This window comes from Chrysemys picta, chromosome 2 (genome assembly GCF_011386835.1).
Source record: "Chrysemys picta bellii isolate R12L10 chromosome 2, ASM1138683v2, whole genome shotgun sequence".
NCBI classification, from domain to species: Eukaryota; Metazoa; Chordata; order Testudines; family Emydidae; genus Chrysemys; species Chrysemys picta.
In genome coordinates this window covers 17,579,215-17,597,925 of record NC_088792.1, presented here as the reverse complement: position 1 = coordinate 17,597,925, position 18,711 = coordinate 17,579,215, and the positions used below count along the sequence as shown (strand labels likewise).

At 46.4% G+C, this 18,711-nt stretch overlaps 1 protein-coding gene across 2 annotated transcripts in view; it reads left to right on the top strand.

Annotated features, from left to right (window-relative positions):
* The first annotated feature begins 237 nt into the window (after positions 1-237).
* The window catches only part of RHEB (Ras homolog, mTORC1 binding), a 62,847-nt gene continuing 44,373 nt past the window's right edge, over positions 238-18,711 (top strand). Inside the window, exons 1-2 of one of the 2 annotated variants that reach the window (XM_005297167.5) lie at positions 238-738; positions 17,099-17,170. In XM_005297167.5, the coding sequence (XP_005297224.1) occupies positions 687-738; positions 17,099-17,170 (124 nt within the window). In that variant the 5' untranslated portion in view covers positions 238-686. The remainder of the gene's footprint in view (positions 739-17,098; positions 17,171-18,711) is intronic. The other variant, XM_042859330.2, reaches the window with a different exon arrangement.

Below are 18,711 nucleotides of genomic sequence, written 5' to 3'. Positions count from 1 at the left end.
AGCGGCATATTCAAAACAGGGCCCGGCCCAACCGCCACCACGCCCGAGCGCGCGCGCGCGCGCGCTCCCCCAAGCATCCCCACCCACGCCCCAGAGTCAGGGCGCAAGGCCGATTGAGTCTAAACCAACCAACCCCAGTAAGGCCCCCATCGCTCACGCATGCGCATCTCTACGCTCGCCACCAATCACGATTTAGCTGCTCCACCATTTAGCCCCGCCTCACCCTTCAAATACAGCCAATCGTTAGCGCTGGCTAGTCAGCGTCCACAACCCGCTGCCAATCTCGTGCCGGATAGTATAACCTACATTACGGTTCAGGCCCAATCAGAGGTCGTACTGGCCCCGTAGCTAAGGGGAGGTGTGAAGGCAGAGCATGACGCAGCGAGTTTTCCGCGCCCTCGCGTTTCCGGCCGGTTTTTAACTCCGCAATCGCAGACTCGCTTCGTGACGTAACGACGTTCAGCGACGTGCGGCTGGTGATGTAGAGGTCACGTGAGGACAGCGCTGCTGCTGCGCGTAGGGAGCCCTGTCCGGTCGGTGCGGCCGCCGGTCCCTGCATGTCGCTCGTCGCCGTCTCCTCTTTCTCTCGCCCTCGGGGTCTCCCGTCCAGTCCCGCCGGCCCGCCTCGCCGCCGCCTCAGCCGGAGCCGCCGCCCTTGATGTGGGTCGGGGCCGGGCGGGGAGAAGATGCCGCCGTCCAAGTCCCGCAAGATCGCGATCCTGGGCTACCGGAGCGTGGGTGAGCGCGGGGCTGTGGTTCCCGCAGCGGGGGCGGTGGGGGAGTCGAAGCTGCCGGGCCGGGGGGAGAGGCTGGGGCGGCGGCAGGCGCTCGGGCAGGCTGGGTGGCCGCTCTGGAGAGCCCGGGACCGGGCTGCGGCCCTAGGAAACTTGCCGTGTGGAGGCTGGGGCGGCTACTGGTGAGTGGCCGGGCTGGTTGCCGCGGGTGAGTCTCCCCGGAGGCGGGGAGTGCGGCGGGAGCTCGGCAGCGGCTCTGGGCTGCGAGCCTGGCCGAACCCGAGGAGGGGGTTCCCTTCCTGCTGAGCGTCCTGCGGGCTGGTTCCGCACCCTGCGCTGAGAGGCCCCAGCGACAGGTGTAGCCCGGCCGGGAGCTGCCATGGGCCCGGGGGAGCGGGGAGTCCGGGAGCTTCACTCCCCCAGAGCTTGGGGCGCACTAAACGTGCGTGGTGCCGCCAGAAAGTGATCCGAGTGACGGAAAGAAGCCGCCTTCCTCGCCGGTCTGATGGCTGGCACCGTGCTCGGCCCTGGAGGTGAGAGCGCCGCCTGCCTCGGGATCAGGCTGGCCTCAGGGCCGTCGGGCTAGGAGAGGGGCAGTGTGCCGATCAACGAGCCATTACCGGGAGACCTCACCTAGCCCTCTCGTGCGGCTTTCTGAAAAGGGCACCTGGCCAGAAACGCTTCTTGTGCGAAGTATTCTTAATCCTAATGGCCAGGTGCCTGCTATCTTACTGAAAGGCGTGATGCCCACTGTTTATGGCTCACTGTAAAGCTATCATTCTTGCTACCAAGTCAAAATGTCTAATATAAAACAGTCACTTAATCAGGGTTTACATGAATTCTCATGTTTTCCTACAGGCTGTTGTGTGTTTGATGGAGTGATTGTTTGCCCAGAACCTTTTTAGTAATTATGAGCCCTTGAGATGTGATTGCTGAGATACCAACTAGGTACATTACTTGGGGTGCATCAGTTCCATTGGTTCAGGGAAGCTATGGGGTGATTCTTTTCACTATTAATTCCCCCACAGGCCCCTGCACAAAGGACATAAGCCCTCTCTTGCTGCTAGATTCTTCCTCTGGAATTGATTTGCACCTGTCTGGGTGAAATATACTGTTGTGTTAAATGTCCAGTTCGCCCTGTGTCTCTTTTCCTCCCTGTGTCTCTTTTCCTCCCACTTGTGACTCTGCTCTAGCCTCAGTCTCGAGGGACATCCCTTCTTTTTGATGGCTGGTCTCTGGATGTTTTTCTCATCCCAAATTTATTAAGATGCTCCAGGTTTATATAGTAGTGTTGCCAGTGCAGTGCTGGGTCTGTGCCTTATTGCTTCACTGAACATGTGCAGCAATACTGCTGTTGGCCCATGCAAATTAACCCAAGCAGAAGAATTCCCCAGAACCATCCAGCTGCAGTCTGAAACTAACAGTTATAATCCGTTTTTCTTTGTCTGCCCACACTCTGATTACCCTTTTCTTCAGGTAGATCTTAGGGTTCTCCTGGCTTTAATGGAACACAATTTCTGATCTTGCAACAAAAGAAACGTTTTAAAAATTAACATAGCTAAGCCACTCCCTGTGTCACCTCTGTGATTAGTAAAAATTGAAAATGTGATCTTCAGTAGGGGCCTATATTTAAATAGTTGTGAAACATGAAGGAGAATAAAATCTCTGTACTTGGTCTGCGCACAACAGGGGGCTTTCAGTAACAACTGCAATATAAATGTTAAATATTAATTGGCTGAATTTACTCAATTAGGCCCCAATTCAGCAGAAAAGCCCCCAAATGTTGAATTTTGTTGGATAGAAGAGTAACAAAGTGCTATACGCTATATAAGAATGGGTGTTTCTACAGTCACGTGTACAGTAATAAAAAGGATGCATGCTAAAAAGTAGGTGGTAAGACTGTTTAACATAAAGTTATGTAACTGCTTAAAAGTGAGTAACATCAGTTACTTCCCTATAGAATATGGGTCCCTCCCTGTACTTCTACCATTTGAGTGATTTGATTCTAGAAATGGATTAAGTCTCAACTCAATTCTTTCTTTCTGGCCACTAAAGAGACATGAGCAGGGGGTTGTACTAGATGACCTCCTGAGGTCCCTTCCAATTCTGATATTCTATGGTGGATGAGGTAATATCTTTTATTGGACCAAGAAAGACAAGCTTTTGAGCTACACAGAGCTCTTCTTCGGGTCTGGTGAGCTTGAAAGCTTGTCTTTCTTGGTCCAAAAATAGATACTACCTCACCCACCTTGTTCTTCTAATATCCTGGAAGCCACATGGGTACAACAACACTGCAAACAATCTCTGACCACTATAAGTTATGAGGGAAGCCTTTAGGCTAGAATTCCTGAATATAGTCTCAAATGTTTTTCATGCACTTGTTTTAGTAAATAATTCAAACTACAGCAAGAAATACTAAAGAGTTCATTGGAACGTTGCTTTCATTCTGTAAAACTGTTTATTGATGAAGGACATTGAAGTGATAAGATTCCTAGCTTATTGTTAGTATCTAGGAGACTGACAATGGCTTCAAAAGCTCTACTCAGTAGAGAAACATTGACAACCTCCACCAGATAAAGCAATAATGGATCAAGGCTTGAGCGCAAGAAAAATGAGGAAAGATACTCTGCCTAAAACCCTCTCTCAAGCGCTCACTTTTGAAAGCTCCCTAAAATTTGAGCTTTGCAGCATGTTCTGCAGAGCAATTTCTGAGCAAGACTGGGGCTAATTCCAAAACTGAAGGACCCTTTTAGAGAATGTTCTGCCAACAGTTCTCTTTCAAATCAAGAATGCTTCATCTCATTAATACCCACACCAATCTTGACTCTGGCGATATGGCGTGGAGAGAGAGTCACTTGAGTAGGCAGGGCCTAGGCTGTTTGCAGCTTTATAGGTTAAAGCCAACACCTGGAAAATCATAAGCCGCCAATTCAGATCATTAAGCATGATGTAATGTTTGGCACACTAGTTACAAAGCAGCCTTCCACATTCCATCTAGTCTTAATTTTCTGAGTAGATTTTAAGATGTACTCCCAAGAAGTGTATTTCAGTAGCCTAATCTTGAGATCACAACTGATGCTTTGTCATAGAGGTCCATATCCACGAGATGTTGCTAAGTACAATTGAGAAGTCCATCTTTCCTATTGCCAAAAATTGATAAACCATCAATAATTGAGAATCTAAACAGACACCCATGCTGCAAACATGAGTAACTAATGGACAAACACCCTCATCCGGAAGGTCAGACATAGTCTCTCCCGTACACTCCACTTGCTTTCCTCCAAACTACCATCTCTGTTTTGTCTGGATTGAGCTTCAGCCACGTTGCACTCATCCATACCCCAGTCTCCTTTAGATGTTTGGAAAGATACTCGACCACACTATTGCTGTCAGGAGAGGAAAGTTGAGGAGACTGCTTACTGAAAAGACAGCACTCCAATTTAAGTTAAACCATTCCAACTTCTGAATGTGGACAAGGTGGTTGTTTTGACTCCACAAGATGCAGGCAGTTAGGTTAGAAGCCAGGTGATTATTTTCCCAGAAAATAACTAGCAGTTTCTTCATTGTGGGAGGAACTTGACTCTGTTACCAAACTCTAGTAGCTAGGGTTAATCAGCTATTTAGTATTCAGAACATTCATAGACTCTGATAAAGTCAACTAATATTTGCATCCTAAACAATGATGGCATAGAAGTTTTTTAAAAATTATGAACTTTAAAAAGAATCTACATGTTTTGTGTAGCCTGATGGTTAATGTTCAGAAAATAAAATACTTGAAAATTCAGTGTGAGAATAATAGGTTTGCATGAGATGAAATGAAGTAAGAATGTGAGGCTGTTTTGAGTTGTTTGAGTCTCTTGAGGATGGCAGACAATTTGCTGAAAAGCAGCATAGATGGGTCTGATGTTTGCCATTGGATCATCTTATTGTGGATTATCTATTTGAGGCAGACACACTTTATTCTAGTGGGAAGACATGTCCATTTCTTAAATAAGGTAATTTGTTAGAATAGCCTTGACAAGGTGGCTGGTTGGGCTTCCGTAAAGTATTATCCCCAACTCTAAGGTCTCAATGTATCTGCTGTGGTATGATGGACCTTTGGACGTGACATTTTTTTCCTGCAGGTCTTAGATACGTAGCTGAGGACATAAGCTTAAGGAATGAGAACTTACCTTATCTGAAGGTTCAGATTTAATTAGGGCTGGTCTACACTTAAAACACTGCAGCTGAGCTGCTGTAGCACTTCAGTGAAGACTCTACCTGTGCCAGCAGTAGAGATTCTCCTGTCAGCGTAGGTAATCCACCTCCCCAAGAGGCAGTATCTAGATCAGGGGTCTCAAACTCAAATGACCACTGAGGGCCGCATCACTGACACCTCCCCTTGCTGCCTCTGGCCCCGCCCCCACTCCACCCCTTCTATTAGGCCCCGCCCATGCCCCACTCCTTCCCTGCCCCATTCCAACCCCTTCCCCAAAGTCCCCACCCTAACACTACCCCCAGGGGGTGCAGAAAGGGTGCAGGGTGCGGTGGGGGCTCAGGGCAGGAAGTTGCAGGTGGTGTGCAGGGTACGGCAGGGGGCTCAGGGTAGGGAGTTGGTGGGTGGAGTGCAAGAGGGTGAGGGGTGCGGTAGGTGGCTCAGGGCAGGGAGTGCAGGAGGAGTGTGGGATGTGGCGGGGGCTCAGGGCAGGGGGTTGGGGTGCAGGAGGGATGTGTCAGGGGCTCAGGGCAGGGGGTTGGGGTGCAGGAGGGATGTGTCAGGGGCTCAGGGCAGGGGGTTGGGATGCAGGAGGGGTGTGTCGGGGCTCAGGGCACGGGGTTGGGGTGCAGGAGGGGTGTGGCATGTGGCAGGGGGCTCAGGGCAGGGGGTTGGGGTGCAGGAGGGGTGTGGGATGTGGCAGGGGGCTCAGGGCAGGGAGTTGGGGTGCAGGAGGGGTGTGGGATGTGGCAGGGGGCTCAGGGCAGGGGGTTGGGGTGTGGGAGGGGTTCAAGGTGCGAGCTCCAGCCCAGTGCCGCTTACCTAGAGCAGCTCTGGGGTAGCAGCAGCGCGCAGTGGGGCCAGGGCAGGCTCCCTGCCTGCCTGCCCTGGCCCCGTGCCGCTCTGTTCCAGGAAGCAGCTGGAACCATGTCCCTGCAGCCCCTGGGGGAGGGAGAGGGGGGGCTCAGGGTTCTGTGCATGCACTGCTCTTGCCGCTCCTCTAGGTACCGCCCACGAAGCTCCCATTGGCCGCGGTTCCCTTTTCCCGGCCAATGGGAGCTGCAGGGGGCGGTGCCTGGAAGGAGACAATGCAGGAGCTCTCTGCCTCCTTCCCCCTCCTCCCCCGGCCCGAAGGGGCGTGCTGCCAGCTGCGTCAGACAGCAGCGCAGGACTTGCAATGCCACAGGGGGTAATCCCACGGGTAGGCAGGGGGGTGGCGCAGGGAGCTTGGCGGGCCACACGCCCAGAGTCCCGCGGGTCGCATGTTTGAGACCTCTGATCTAGATCAACGAGAGAAGTCTCTGTCTACACTGGGGGTTAGGTTGGTTTAACTGCATTGTTCGGGTGGATTTTTCACATCTGATTGATATAGTTATACCAACCCAATTTCATACTGCAGACCACCCCTCAGAAGTGATCTGAAAAAGAGTCTTTTCTGTGTTAGTCCCTCATAGAACTTAAAAAAAGCTAATTGGGCTTTTGGTGACCTGCCTGTCTTTTAGCTGGATTGTCTCTTATGACTTTGGGTACATACTACCTGCTGGATTGGCGGGTAGTGTTTGATGTATCGGGGATCGATTATCGCGTCTCGTCTGGATGCGATAAATCGATCCGCTAATCGACACCCATACTCCACCTTGGCAGGAGGAGTAAGTGGAGTTGACGGGGGAGCCACGACAGTCGACTTGCCACCATGAGGACGGCCAGGTACGTCGAACTAAGATACTTCGACTTCAGCTACGCAAATAGATACGTGTATCAGCTATACTAAGATATGCAACTTCAGCGAATAGCATAGCTGAAGTTGCGTATCTTAGTTCTAACCCCCTTGCTAGTGTAGCCCAGGCTTTTCTCAGGTTTTGCACGATGTGGCATGCTTATCTGGGTGTAGAGCAGGGGTTGGCAACCTTTAGCACGTGGCCCATCACAATAATCAGCTGGCGGGCCGCGAGACGTTTTGTTTATATTGACCATCTGCAGTCACAGCCCCCCCGCAGTTCCCAGTGGCCGAGGTTAGCCGTTCTCAGCCAATGGGAGCTGCGGGAAGTGGCGGCCAGCACGTCCCTGCGGCCCGCGCTTAGGTCAGTGGAACTTGCAATGCTCCGGCGGTGGCTTATTCATACCTCTGAGCAACATGAGTTATATCAACCTAAACTGTAATGTAGCCATAGCCTCAGGCTATCTTTACAGTACGCTCCTTTTAGCAACACAGATGTGCTGCTAGAGCCGTGGCACTAAAAGGTGTAGCCACTCTTTGTCAGAGAGACCTCTCCCGCTGCAAAAAAAAATTCTACCCCCAACAAGTGGTTTGTTAGTAGGAGAGCTCTCCTGCCGACAAAGCACTGTTCACACCAGTGCTTTTCGTCGGTAAAATTTTTGTCGTTTGGGGGTGTGCTCTCTCCCCCCCCCCAATGACAAAAAGTTTTACCAGTGAAAGTCCAGTGTAGACAAAGCTTTAGTCTCTGTGTGTGGTTTAGAAACCCTATCAGTGTGTTATGAACCTTGGCTCACTTTTCTTGACATAGTCATTTGAAAGCCTTCATGCTTGTCAAGTATAAACAAAAAATGCACGAAATAATGCAGCCATCTCTGGAGTGGACTGTGACATCTCTATAGCATTTATAGTAGGGCAGATCACAAACACTGTACTGGGGAATTTAAGCATTTGTGCAGGAAGATGGAGCAAACATCCCTTTATTCTGGCAAAAAGTTACAGTATTTCTAATATTACAAATGGAGTCAGGAGTTTGCTTTTAAGTCATTTTGAATGATGGCACCTCTCAGTACAGGACTCATAACATCGTGATGCGGTATCCATTCAGTATTAAATCAGAGGGAACAGATACTTCTATTACATACTAAATAGCCAGTGTCACTATTGTGTCTGACGGAGAACAAAAACCTGCTGTCATGTCCAAGCATGTTACTACAGTATTAGTGGGGCCTGTAACACACCAAAGCCATTGCATTAGACTCACCTAGGACCTAACGTTAAATTCTAATGGTCAGGATTTATGCAATATTTAATACTTAATTAGTAACATTATTAAAACTAAAAAGTCTTTGACTGAGAACTGGATTAAACAGTCTTTACAGTGGGGATGCTCTAGAATACCAAGATAAACAAAATGGCTGCTCCCAGCAGGGGACTAAAATAAGACTTAAATACCATTTTTAATTAAAAACTTCTTTTTATGATTGGTTTTACCTTTTAGCCGTCAAACTTAGTGCAGTAAACTTTTTAACAGTAGCTGGTACACTAGAGGCAGCATGTTCAGCTGTAATATCAAGCCACAGTAGGGTTATTTAAGGACACTGCTAGGATTAACTCTTGACTTGCCTGCTTTATATTATTTTCTCTGTCAGATCCTTAAATGTTTATGCTTGTAGTTTTCTGACTCAATGCTAGCTCACTCAACCAAGGGTTAACATTTTTGTATGAAAGGAAGGGATTCTGTGTTTGAACGAGGCACGGATCCTGCTATTGCTATATTTATACAAAAGTTGAAAGTCTATTGTTTAGAATACAGTAAATAACTTACAAGGGTAGGTTCTGCTGCAATTAAATGCTGGATGTCAGGGTGTGCAGTGCTGTCTTATGGAAGTGCCAAACAATTCTTTGGCGTCTACAATGCAGCCACTTAACACTTTATAATTGAATCTGGCATCAGTATCAGACTAAAGTAAAACACTAGTCTACTTTAACTTCCTGTGGCTCTCAACAGTGACCTGCAAGAATTTATTTTAAATACTGTCTAGCTGTAGGAATATATGTTGAATAATTAAAACATCAAGGACTTATCTACATAGTGAGTTAGTATGGCACGCCAGGGTGTGAATCTACAGTGCACTAGCTTGCTGTGCAGTAATGTCCAGTGTGGTGGACGTTGCTATAGTGCTCTAAAAGTTTCATAGTGTGCTTTGATGTACTGCTGTTTGAAGTGGTAGTAAGTCAAAGCATACTAAGTCCATGTCTGTACTACAAACTTTGGTCCATGCAAGTTATATCAGCATAAAGCTGCCACAGTTAATATATGGCTTGTGCGTGTGCATGCTTGGTTGCTTACATCAGTGCTGCATGTACTCACCAGGAGTGCTTGTGTTGATGTGTAGTGCACTATGGGTAGAAACTCAAAGTTCTTACAACACATCCAGGATCTATGACCAAATTAGCTGAGCCATAATTAGAATATGGGTTCTTTCAGTGATTATCACTACATATTCTACTTCTAGTGTGCATTCTTCCAATGGCGTCTCCTTGCCAGCAGTGTCCAAAGTCCCCAGGATCCAGGGAGGGGGTGGAGCGGGGCCAGCTGTCTCTTAGTTCCTCCTTACACCATTAGCAGTTTCAACTAGCAGCCATGGGTAATATCTCTTGTGCCTTACAGTTAGACTTGGGGCATGGCTACAGTTGCAGATGTAGAGCGCTGTGAGTTAAACCAGCCCTCGGAGACCACAGCCAGGAAAGCGCTGCAGTGTGTTCACACTGTCAGCTGCAAGCGCACTGGTGTGGCCACATTTGCGGCACTTGCAGCGGCATTGGGAGCAGTGTATTATGGGCAGCTATCCCACAGAGCACCTCTTCCCATTCTGGCCCTGTGGCTTGTGGGAAGGGGGTGGGGTGGGGTGCGGGGTATTCTGGGTCCTGTCCCAATGCCCCGTGATGCGTAGCTTCGCATCCCAGCAATCCCTGTGCTTCCGTCCACATTTGGCACCATCTTTCAAGGTTTTTTGTACTGCGCGCTCAGTCTTCCCTTTCGGTCTGCGGGAATGGATCCCAAACTGCTGAGGAATATGCTAATGGGTCTTGCCAGCACGTCGCGAATTGCGGTAGTTACTCCTTAAGCTACAAACTGACAGTGAGAAGTCCGCCGATGATGTTGACTCGCATAATACATACGACACGAGATTGCTTGTGGTATCCACAGACATGCTCACCACAGTGGAATGCTACTTTTGGGCTCGGGAAAACAAGCACCGAATGGTGGGATCACATTGTCATGCAAGTCTGGGATGACAAGCAGTGGCTGCAGAACTTTCGGATGAGAAAAAACACTTTCATGGGACTGTGTGCAGAGCTCGTCCCCACCCTGCAGCACAAGGACACAAGATTGAGAGCTGCCCTGCCGGTGGAGAAGCAGGTGGCTATTGAAATCTGGAAGGTGGCAACTCTAGCAGCTACCGATCTGTCACTAACCAGTTTGGAGTGGGAAAGTCTACTGTTGGAATCGTGTTGATGCAAGTTTGCAGGGCCATTAATGACATCCTACTCAGAAGAACCGTGACTCTGGGTAATGTGCATGACATTGTGGCTGGCTTTGCACAAATGGGATTCCCTAACTGCGGAGGGGTGATAGATGGGACGCATATTCCAATTCTAGCACCAGCCCACCTAGCCTCAGAGTACATAAATCGGAAGGGATATTTCTCTATGGTTCTCCAGGAGCTTGTGGATCACCATGGCCGTTTCATTGACATTAATGCAGGCTGGTCTGGAAAGGTGCATGACACATGCATCTTTCAGAACACAGGCCAAGTCAGGAAGCTGCAAGCCAGGACTTTCTTCCCAGACCAGATGATCACCATAGGGGAAGTCGAAATGCCCACTGTGATTCTTGGAGACCCCGCTTACCCTTTAATGCCATGGCTTATGAAACCCTACACCGGGAGTCTTGACAGCAGCAAGGAGCGGTTCAACAGGCTGAGTCAGTGCAGAATGACTGTGGAGTGTGCTATTGGCTGTTTAAAGGGCCGCTGGCGCTGTCTGTATGGGAAGCTGGACCTGGCCAATGACAACATCCCCACGGTTATATCTGCCCTGTACCCTCCATAACAGGAGGGTGAAAGATTCACTCAAGCATGGACCTCAGAGGCTCAACACTTGGAGGCTGAATTTGAACAGCCGGAGAGCAGGGCTATTAGAGGGGCCCAGCCCAGGGCTGCAAGGATTAGGGATGCCTTGAGAGAGCAATTTGAGGCTGAAAGCCACCAGTAATGTTTGGTGCCCTGCACGGGAGTGAAGTGCAGTGGTTCCAATGTTAGTAGGAATCTGTGTTTGCTATGTATGATGCACTGACTTGCAGTGCCTGTTGCTTTCCGGGGCTGCGGTATTTTTTACTTAATGCAATAATAAATAATGGTTTTTAAAGCCAAAAAAATCATTTATTGAAAAGAAACACAACTGCCTGGGAAACAAAAAGGGCATGACACATCTGTGCTGTATGGGATGAGGGAAGGGGATGGGGTGGGGAACAGGACAATCACAGATTTGCGTATGTCCTGTTATCGTACTCAGCCTTCCTGTCTGGAGTGCCGTGCAATGAGTGCTGCACTTCAGGCTGGCTAAAATGCATGGTGATGGGGGGTTGAGTGCAGTGGGTAAGGGTCGTAGTTTGCAGGGTTGGGTGGTGAAGCTAAAGGTGTTGGAGGCAGCTGGTGGCAATAAGAACCCGGATGTTGGGGAAAGTGGGTTGGCGGTGACATGGGGGCTCAAGGAAAAGAGAGAGTTTTGGGACAAGAGCTGCCAGGGGCGGGGAGGGCAGGCATGGAAGTGCTCTCCCCCCACCCCCATCATTGCTATGAGCACCTGTATCAAGTCCGCTTGGCGCTCCATGATGCTTAGCAGCCGCTCTGTGCTTTGGTGCCAGTGATCCGCATTCTGCTGGCGGACCCTCCTTTCACTCTCCTGCCACTCCTGCACTTTTTTTGATTTTTGGTTAAGGGACTGCTGCATGACTTCATGCAGCATGTCCTCTTTGCTTCTTCGCGGACACTTCCTGATTCTTTGGAGTCTTTCGTCTGATAACAAGGACAGCTGGGATCTCAAGGTTGCATCTGTAAAGCCAAAATGCAACACTTAACGGAGGCAGCATTGTTCACACCAGACAGAGCAATGATTCAGCCGTACTTAAAGACAAGCACAGTGTACACAATAGCAGAAATTGCCAGTCCCAAAGCGAGCGCATATAACTCAAAGGAGCCCCAAAATAGTGAGTAAGCACAGGGGCAAGGGGGATTGATTGTTTCATGTCTGTACTGTCCTCTGGGGTTCTGTGCCTTGGGGAGAGCCAACAGCTGCGGGGGGCCCCTATACTGAATGCTGTCCACACATTTTCCACAGGATGAGTTCGTCCTGAAAGATATCTCGCCGCTGAGGGTGACCTGGGAAGCAAGGGAGTGTCTTCTACTACAATGCGGCTTCCGCCCTGGCCCATATGCAGCTTGCCTGTGTGCGGTAATGGTCCTCCCGCCCCTCACAGCACAGTGGCGCAGTCATGTTAGCCTTACTGGGACAAGGAGCACAGTACCTCTGCCAAGGAACCTGCGCAAGCGGATTGCCCAGCTTCTGCATGAGACCTTGGAAGAGATCACTGAGGCCGATTACTGCGATGTGAGAGAGCACATCAATGTCTTATTCTGCATCTAAGCATGCATGCAGCCCTAACCCTCCTCGTCCCAAGAGCCCGCACCGAACAACTTCCTTCCCAAAATAAAAGCCATTTACCGGGCACCTTCTCTGGTATTTGTCCTTCTCCCAGCACTGTCCATTGTGACTGGCTACCTTCCTCTTGGCTTGAAAACAGCTCCTGTCTGCACGCATCTAGGAATGCTGGAATGCCTCCCTTCTCGCTCAGCATCCTCGCTCCCTCTTTCCTCCTCCTGTCTTGTTGAACCAGGCTCTGAAGTGTCCATGGTGGTCTTCGGAGTGGAGGTGGGGGTCGCCCCCAAGTACTGCGTGCAGCTCTTTGTAGAAATGGCAGGTTGCGGGGGCACCGGAGCGACGATTTGCCTTGCACGCTTTGCGGTAGGAATTCCGCAGCTCCTTCACTTTAACCCTGCACTGCAGTGCGTCCAGGTCATGGCCCCTTTCCATCATGTCCCTTGATATCTGCCTGAAGATATAGTAATTCCTACAGCTGGAGCGCAGCTGGGACTGGACAGCTTCCTACCCCAAAACACTGAGGTCCACCACCTTTTTAAATGCCCTGTTTTTTTGTTTGTTTGTTTGCTTTGATTAACTATATAGTGCTCCGTACTTACATACACTCATAATATTCCAGAGGGAAGTTCTGTCCAATCTTACATTTGGCCATTATCCCTGTGTAACATTCTCTAGAGCACTGAGCAGGAATAATTATCAAATGGGTTCTCATCACAGGCTTAATTTTTTGCATTTGCAAGGTTTTGGGAGGAGTAGTGTGAAACACAACTATTGAGTTTTTTGGTTCTTCCTATCTGTTTTCTCTTTGGTATTCTTTCTGAGGGAGAGGAGGGAAATAATTCAAGTAGATTTTTGTAGTACAGGCGAAGGTTAAATTTTAGCATTGCCTTCTATTCTTAGAACTCTTAACTCTCATTCTTAAATGTGCATCCACCAAGTTATTTTATACCCTCATTTTATAGTATTTCTTGGCCAAGATGGGCATACTGGCAGTGCTGCTGTAGGCAACATTTTCAGTTGCGTTAGAAAAGCTGGATGTTCTTTCCATCCTCTCATTTTCAGAAGTAGCTATTAGTCCAGAGAGCTAAATGGTTGCCGTTGCCCTTAACTGATCAATGTCATATTGGCTGTTCCTGCAGTTGGCCAACTGTTCTCTAAAACCAAGCATGTTGGCTTTGTCTGTGCAGTTCCTGGCTCTTTGCAGTTTTGAATCGCTTAAAGAATACTACTTCAGTATGCTATCCTATACAGCAGAGAACCATTCTAAGGCGTGCTATACTGAGCAGAACAAAGGTCCATCTGATTTCCAAGCCTGTTGCATATATGTAAGTCTAACCTACGTAATACCATGTTTGAGCATCCTATCTGAAAACACCAAAGTATTCCAGGTAGTACAACTCTGCTCCATTTTCATTTGTATACAACCTTAGTTGAGCTATTTCTACTCCCTTGAATGGTCGCTTAAAATACTGCTTGCTGTATATAATATCAGTTCATTTTAAATGTGTGAGCTGAAAATCTGTTTTATTCTTAAGTTGGTTGTAGTAAGACATAATGTTTGATTTAGCCTGAACTCTTTTCTTTAGAAATTCCGACATGACTTCTTGGATGGTGCAGTTGCTTATCTTTATAGCTTGACTAAACTCGTGTGACTTACTGGAAGTAGCGAAGAGACAACTACAGCTGAACTGCATACAGACTTATTTTTGCCTCACAAACAGTAAGCGTATGATGGTTACAGGCGATTTTTTTTAACTGGAAGGCCCTGAAGTGACACACCTCCTGTAGCATCTCTTCTTTTGGCTCAAATGTAGTCTATTTGAGAAATTAAGTCTTGACAGCACTAGATCTAATAGCTTAATATGGCTTTATGACAACAAGTGCTCTGTTCCTGACTCTGAGCTTAGCTAAGATTTTGCCTTCTGGTTGTTAATGGGACCTGAGGCCCCTTTTCGGAATACCACATTCTACGGAAACAATTTTGATAGCACTGAAACTGTTTGGAAGCGTCTTTCCCCAATACACTAAACCTGTGTTACAAAGGAGCAAAAAACACTAATGTCCAGGTTCAAAAATATCTAACACTTAGCAATTTTTGTAGGATTATGTTGTAGAGTGTTGGTAAATATAATGTTGAAATAGGATCTGGCAAATTCCTGCATGTAGAGGAGTCACTGCATTGGAAATGGTGCAGTAAGTTCAACGGTGCTTCCAAATGCTTGCTTCACAATAACAAAATGATGGCCATCTCTCTGCTTAAAAGTACTGTCTAAATCTCACAGATTGTGTGATGGTGAAACAAAACATCATGCAGAGTCTGTAACCAGATGACCAGGCTTCCCAGTAAATGATACATCTTGTAGCACGCTGCACTGCTCGAACACCTGGTTCTGGTAGGGCTGAGGTGATAAACTTGGGCCTGGGGATGGGAGAACATATGTTGTGCCTTTCTAAAACAGCCCTTATCAAATCAGGCAACATCCAGTAATCTCTGAAAAGAAGCATGTTGTGGTGCATGGAAATTAATGCTGGGGAAAATATTGCTCAGAATCCTGAGAGCTTGAGAATCCTGGTTAATATGAGCAATTAGCAAAATCCCTTAACCTCTAGTTAAGACGTAACTGGACAAAACAAGTCCAATCTTCAGTAGTTGCCCAAGTTTCATCTTAAATTGTGACCATGTGAATCACTTCAAAAGCTGAATTTTGTCAGACTAAATTAAAATGAAGTCACTTGTCTAATTGTGTATTTGCAAGGCTTTAATTTGCAAGACCTGAGATCACGGTGCCCCTCCCATGTAAGAGTTGACTGTTCTAATACTTAAACTGTGTAAGAATCAGGATTTTCTTCACAGCTTTAGGAAGGATTAGCTGTTGAATAGGAAATTTTGTCTTGCCCATGAAAAGACTTTAGCTTGCATTTTTAAGTAGACTTGATAAATATATATACTATTAGATTGAAATTTAAAAAAATAAATAAACCTCCATTGGTGCAGTTTTCTGTCAGCTCCTTAGTGTGATACTAGAACTTTTCTAACACTTGAGGGAAGTAGGTGCAGCACAGAATGTGAACCTGGCCCCTCTAATAATTGTTGCACGCTATTCCCTGCCAATTATGAATGCTGCCCTCCAACTTTTGTGGCAGTCTTACAGGGAACAAGGAGTGATTGGGACAAATTGTCAAATGCTTCTTCAACTTCTGTAGTGCAGAAACTCTCTGGATATTGCTTGTCAATGTCATATGGCTTACTGTAGCGGCCAACAGTGATTCACCCCTGTCAGAGGCCTAGTCTGGCTCATTTGTCTTCCTATAATGTGGTTGAGCGCACACTTTTTTGCAGTGCATCCTGGACCCCAGTTATTTGTGTGAAATTGGTTGGCCAGTTCTCCTTCCCAGCTCTTTGAAGTAGGACATACTGGGGTGCACTGCCCCTCATTGTGCTCTGTATGCTTGTCTTCTGAAGGTGTAAGCACACAAATATGGTTGTGATGACAGAAAAGTTGCTGGGTAGACACAAATTGAATTACTTGCCACTGAGCTTTATTGCTGAACCATGACTTTTAAAACCAGTTAAATGTGAGCAGGATGTTAAATGTATCCTTAGTCTTTGTCATACTATTGAAATGAATAAGGCAGTTCATACTTCTCACTGATTTCAAACTGTTTTCAGAATTGGGCAGACATTCTTGCATCAGTTTAACAGTATAATTTTGCAGAACCATAAGGGCTGGACATATAACTGTTTTTAAATTACAGGCCCCTGGATTAATAATGAAAGATGTGGAGACAAGCTGCTCTTAATCGAGGTTAATGGAATGTGAAATTCTAAGTTTCTCACTGATATGACTTGAAAGTCAAATTTGGATCCTAAAGTCATCTTAACTTATTTCTGATGAGGGCAGAGGGTTAAATGTCTCTTAGTGAAACAATTAAGAGTTTTAACTATAGTATAGTATAGTATAGTGGTTTTAGTCTTTAAACTACTACAGATTGGATGAATGCCTTTTAATAAAAATGTCATAATATGATTTGGCACAGCCATTCTCTAGTGTTCCAAACTGGTAAACGTAACTGTTCACCACTCCCAATACTGTATAGGTGATAGAATGCCTGCGTAGATCAGGTGAGTGACTTTGCCCTTAAACTTTTGTGTGGAACAGTTTTTTTTTAATCCTGACACTGCAATGATTTTCATTATTGCCATTATTTAGCATCTTGCTCCCTTCCCTTTTTTCTTAATGTAAAGTTCCTGTTCTCTCTTGCATAGCGCTTGTCTTTATAATCAAATATGAAAATGCCACTTTGTCTTGTGGGTACTTACATCACAGTACATGTTAATCAACATCACTTGGAATAGAAATTGGTTTCCTATACTATAAACTGGAGTGGGTACTCTGACTATGCTAGGAAACAGAACCCTTGCTGAAAATAGCTTGTCAGACCTGTCTGTGCTAGTTCTTGCATCATTTTTGGTACTGATTGAGAACAGGCTATTGAACTGGTACTTTCAGTAACCGGGTTCAGTAGCCAACTGTAGCTAGGGTTTAAGCCATCACAGGTTTGTACGCTTATTTCATAAAACACATGAAAATTTGATTATTGTAATATCACTTTGTACCTGGTGGCAGACTCTCGCTCTAATGGCTTAATTAACTCATTGGAGTATGTTTCTGTACAGTGGCATTTAAATTTGGATTTAAATGAATTTTTTTTTTGCTTCCTTTATAGGGAAATCTTCATTGACTATTCAGTTTGTGGAAGGCCAGTTTGTTGATTCATATGATCCAACCATAGAAAACAGTAAGTATCTTTAGGTAACACTGGTCTACAATTTTTGAGAAGTCTGCTTCAGAGATAAAATGTGCTATTTATGTATTTTGATGTGCTGAATTCAAATATGACAATTAAAACAACTGGCTACTGTTTCTAAGATATTTAAGTTTTTACATTTTATGTCTGTCTATTGTGTAGATAGTTTTAATCATAAATTGTAAACCTAGGTCTTTTCATATGTTTATGGTTGCTTTACATGATATTTCACCTGTCCTGTTTATGTAACACTTTAAAAATCAGCAAAAGGGTTATATAAATAAAATGTATTATTAAACAAAAGGCAAAAAACTATTATGTACATAGTTTAGTCCTATTCAATGTCTACTCGGTGCTTCTTGGCTTGTCTCTTGTATTCATTAAATGGAGCATCTCTTGTCACTATTCAGCAATAGTCTGCAAGCATTGATGGGCTCCATTTGCCCTGATAGCGTTTCTCCATTGTTGCAATGTCCTGGTGAAATCGCTCGTCGCTCACTGCTCCGCAGTTCGGTGGAAAAAAATCTAGATGAGAGTGCAAAAAATGTCTCTAGTGATGCATCATCTTGAAGTTCACTAATCTGAAGACCAACAAAGACACCTTCCTTTATCTTAGCTTCACTTAACCTTGGAAATTTTCCATGGAGGTACTTGAAAGCTGCTTGTGTTTTGTCAGTGGTCTTGACAAAGTTCTTCATCAGACCCAGCTTGATGTGTAAGGGTGGTAACAAAATCTTCCTTGATTCAACAAGTAGTGGATGCTGAACACTTTTCCTCCCAGGCTCCAATGACTGTCGGAGTGGCCAATCTTTCTTGATGTAGTGGGAATCTCTTGCACGACTATCCCATTCGCAGAGAAAACAGCAGTACTTTGTGTATCCAGTCTGCAGACCAAGCAAGAGAGCAACAACCTTCAAATCGCCACAAAGCTGCCACTGATGTTGGTCATAGTTTATGCACCTCAAAAGTTGTTCCATGTTGTCATAGGTTTCCTTCATATGGACTGCATGACCAACTGGAATTGATGGCAAAACATCGCCATTATGCAGTAAAACAGCTTTAAAACTCGTCTTCGATGAATCAATGAACAGTCTCCACTCCTCTGGATCGTGAACGATGTTGAGGGCTGCCATCACACCATCAACGTTGTTGCAGGCTACAAGATCACCTTCCATGAAGAAGAATGGGACAAGATCCTTTTGACGGTCACGGAACATGGAAACCCTAACATCACCTGCCAGGAGATTCCACTGCTGTAGTATGGAGCCCAACAGCTCTGCCTTACTCTTGGGTAGTTCCAAATCCCTGACAAGGTCAATCAGTTCACCTTGTGTTATGAGGTGTGGTTCAGAGGAGGAGGATGGGAGAAAATGTGGGTCCTGTGACATTGATGGTTCAGGACCAGAAGTTTCATCCTCTTCCTTGTCTGACTCAAGTGAGAGTGATTCTGGTGCATCAGGAACCGGCAGTCCTTCTCCTTGGGGTACTGGGCGTATAGCTGATGGAATGTTTGGATAATGCAAAGTCCACTT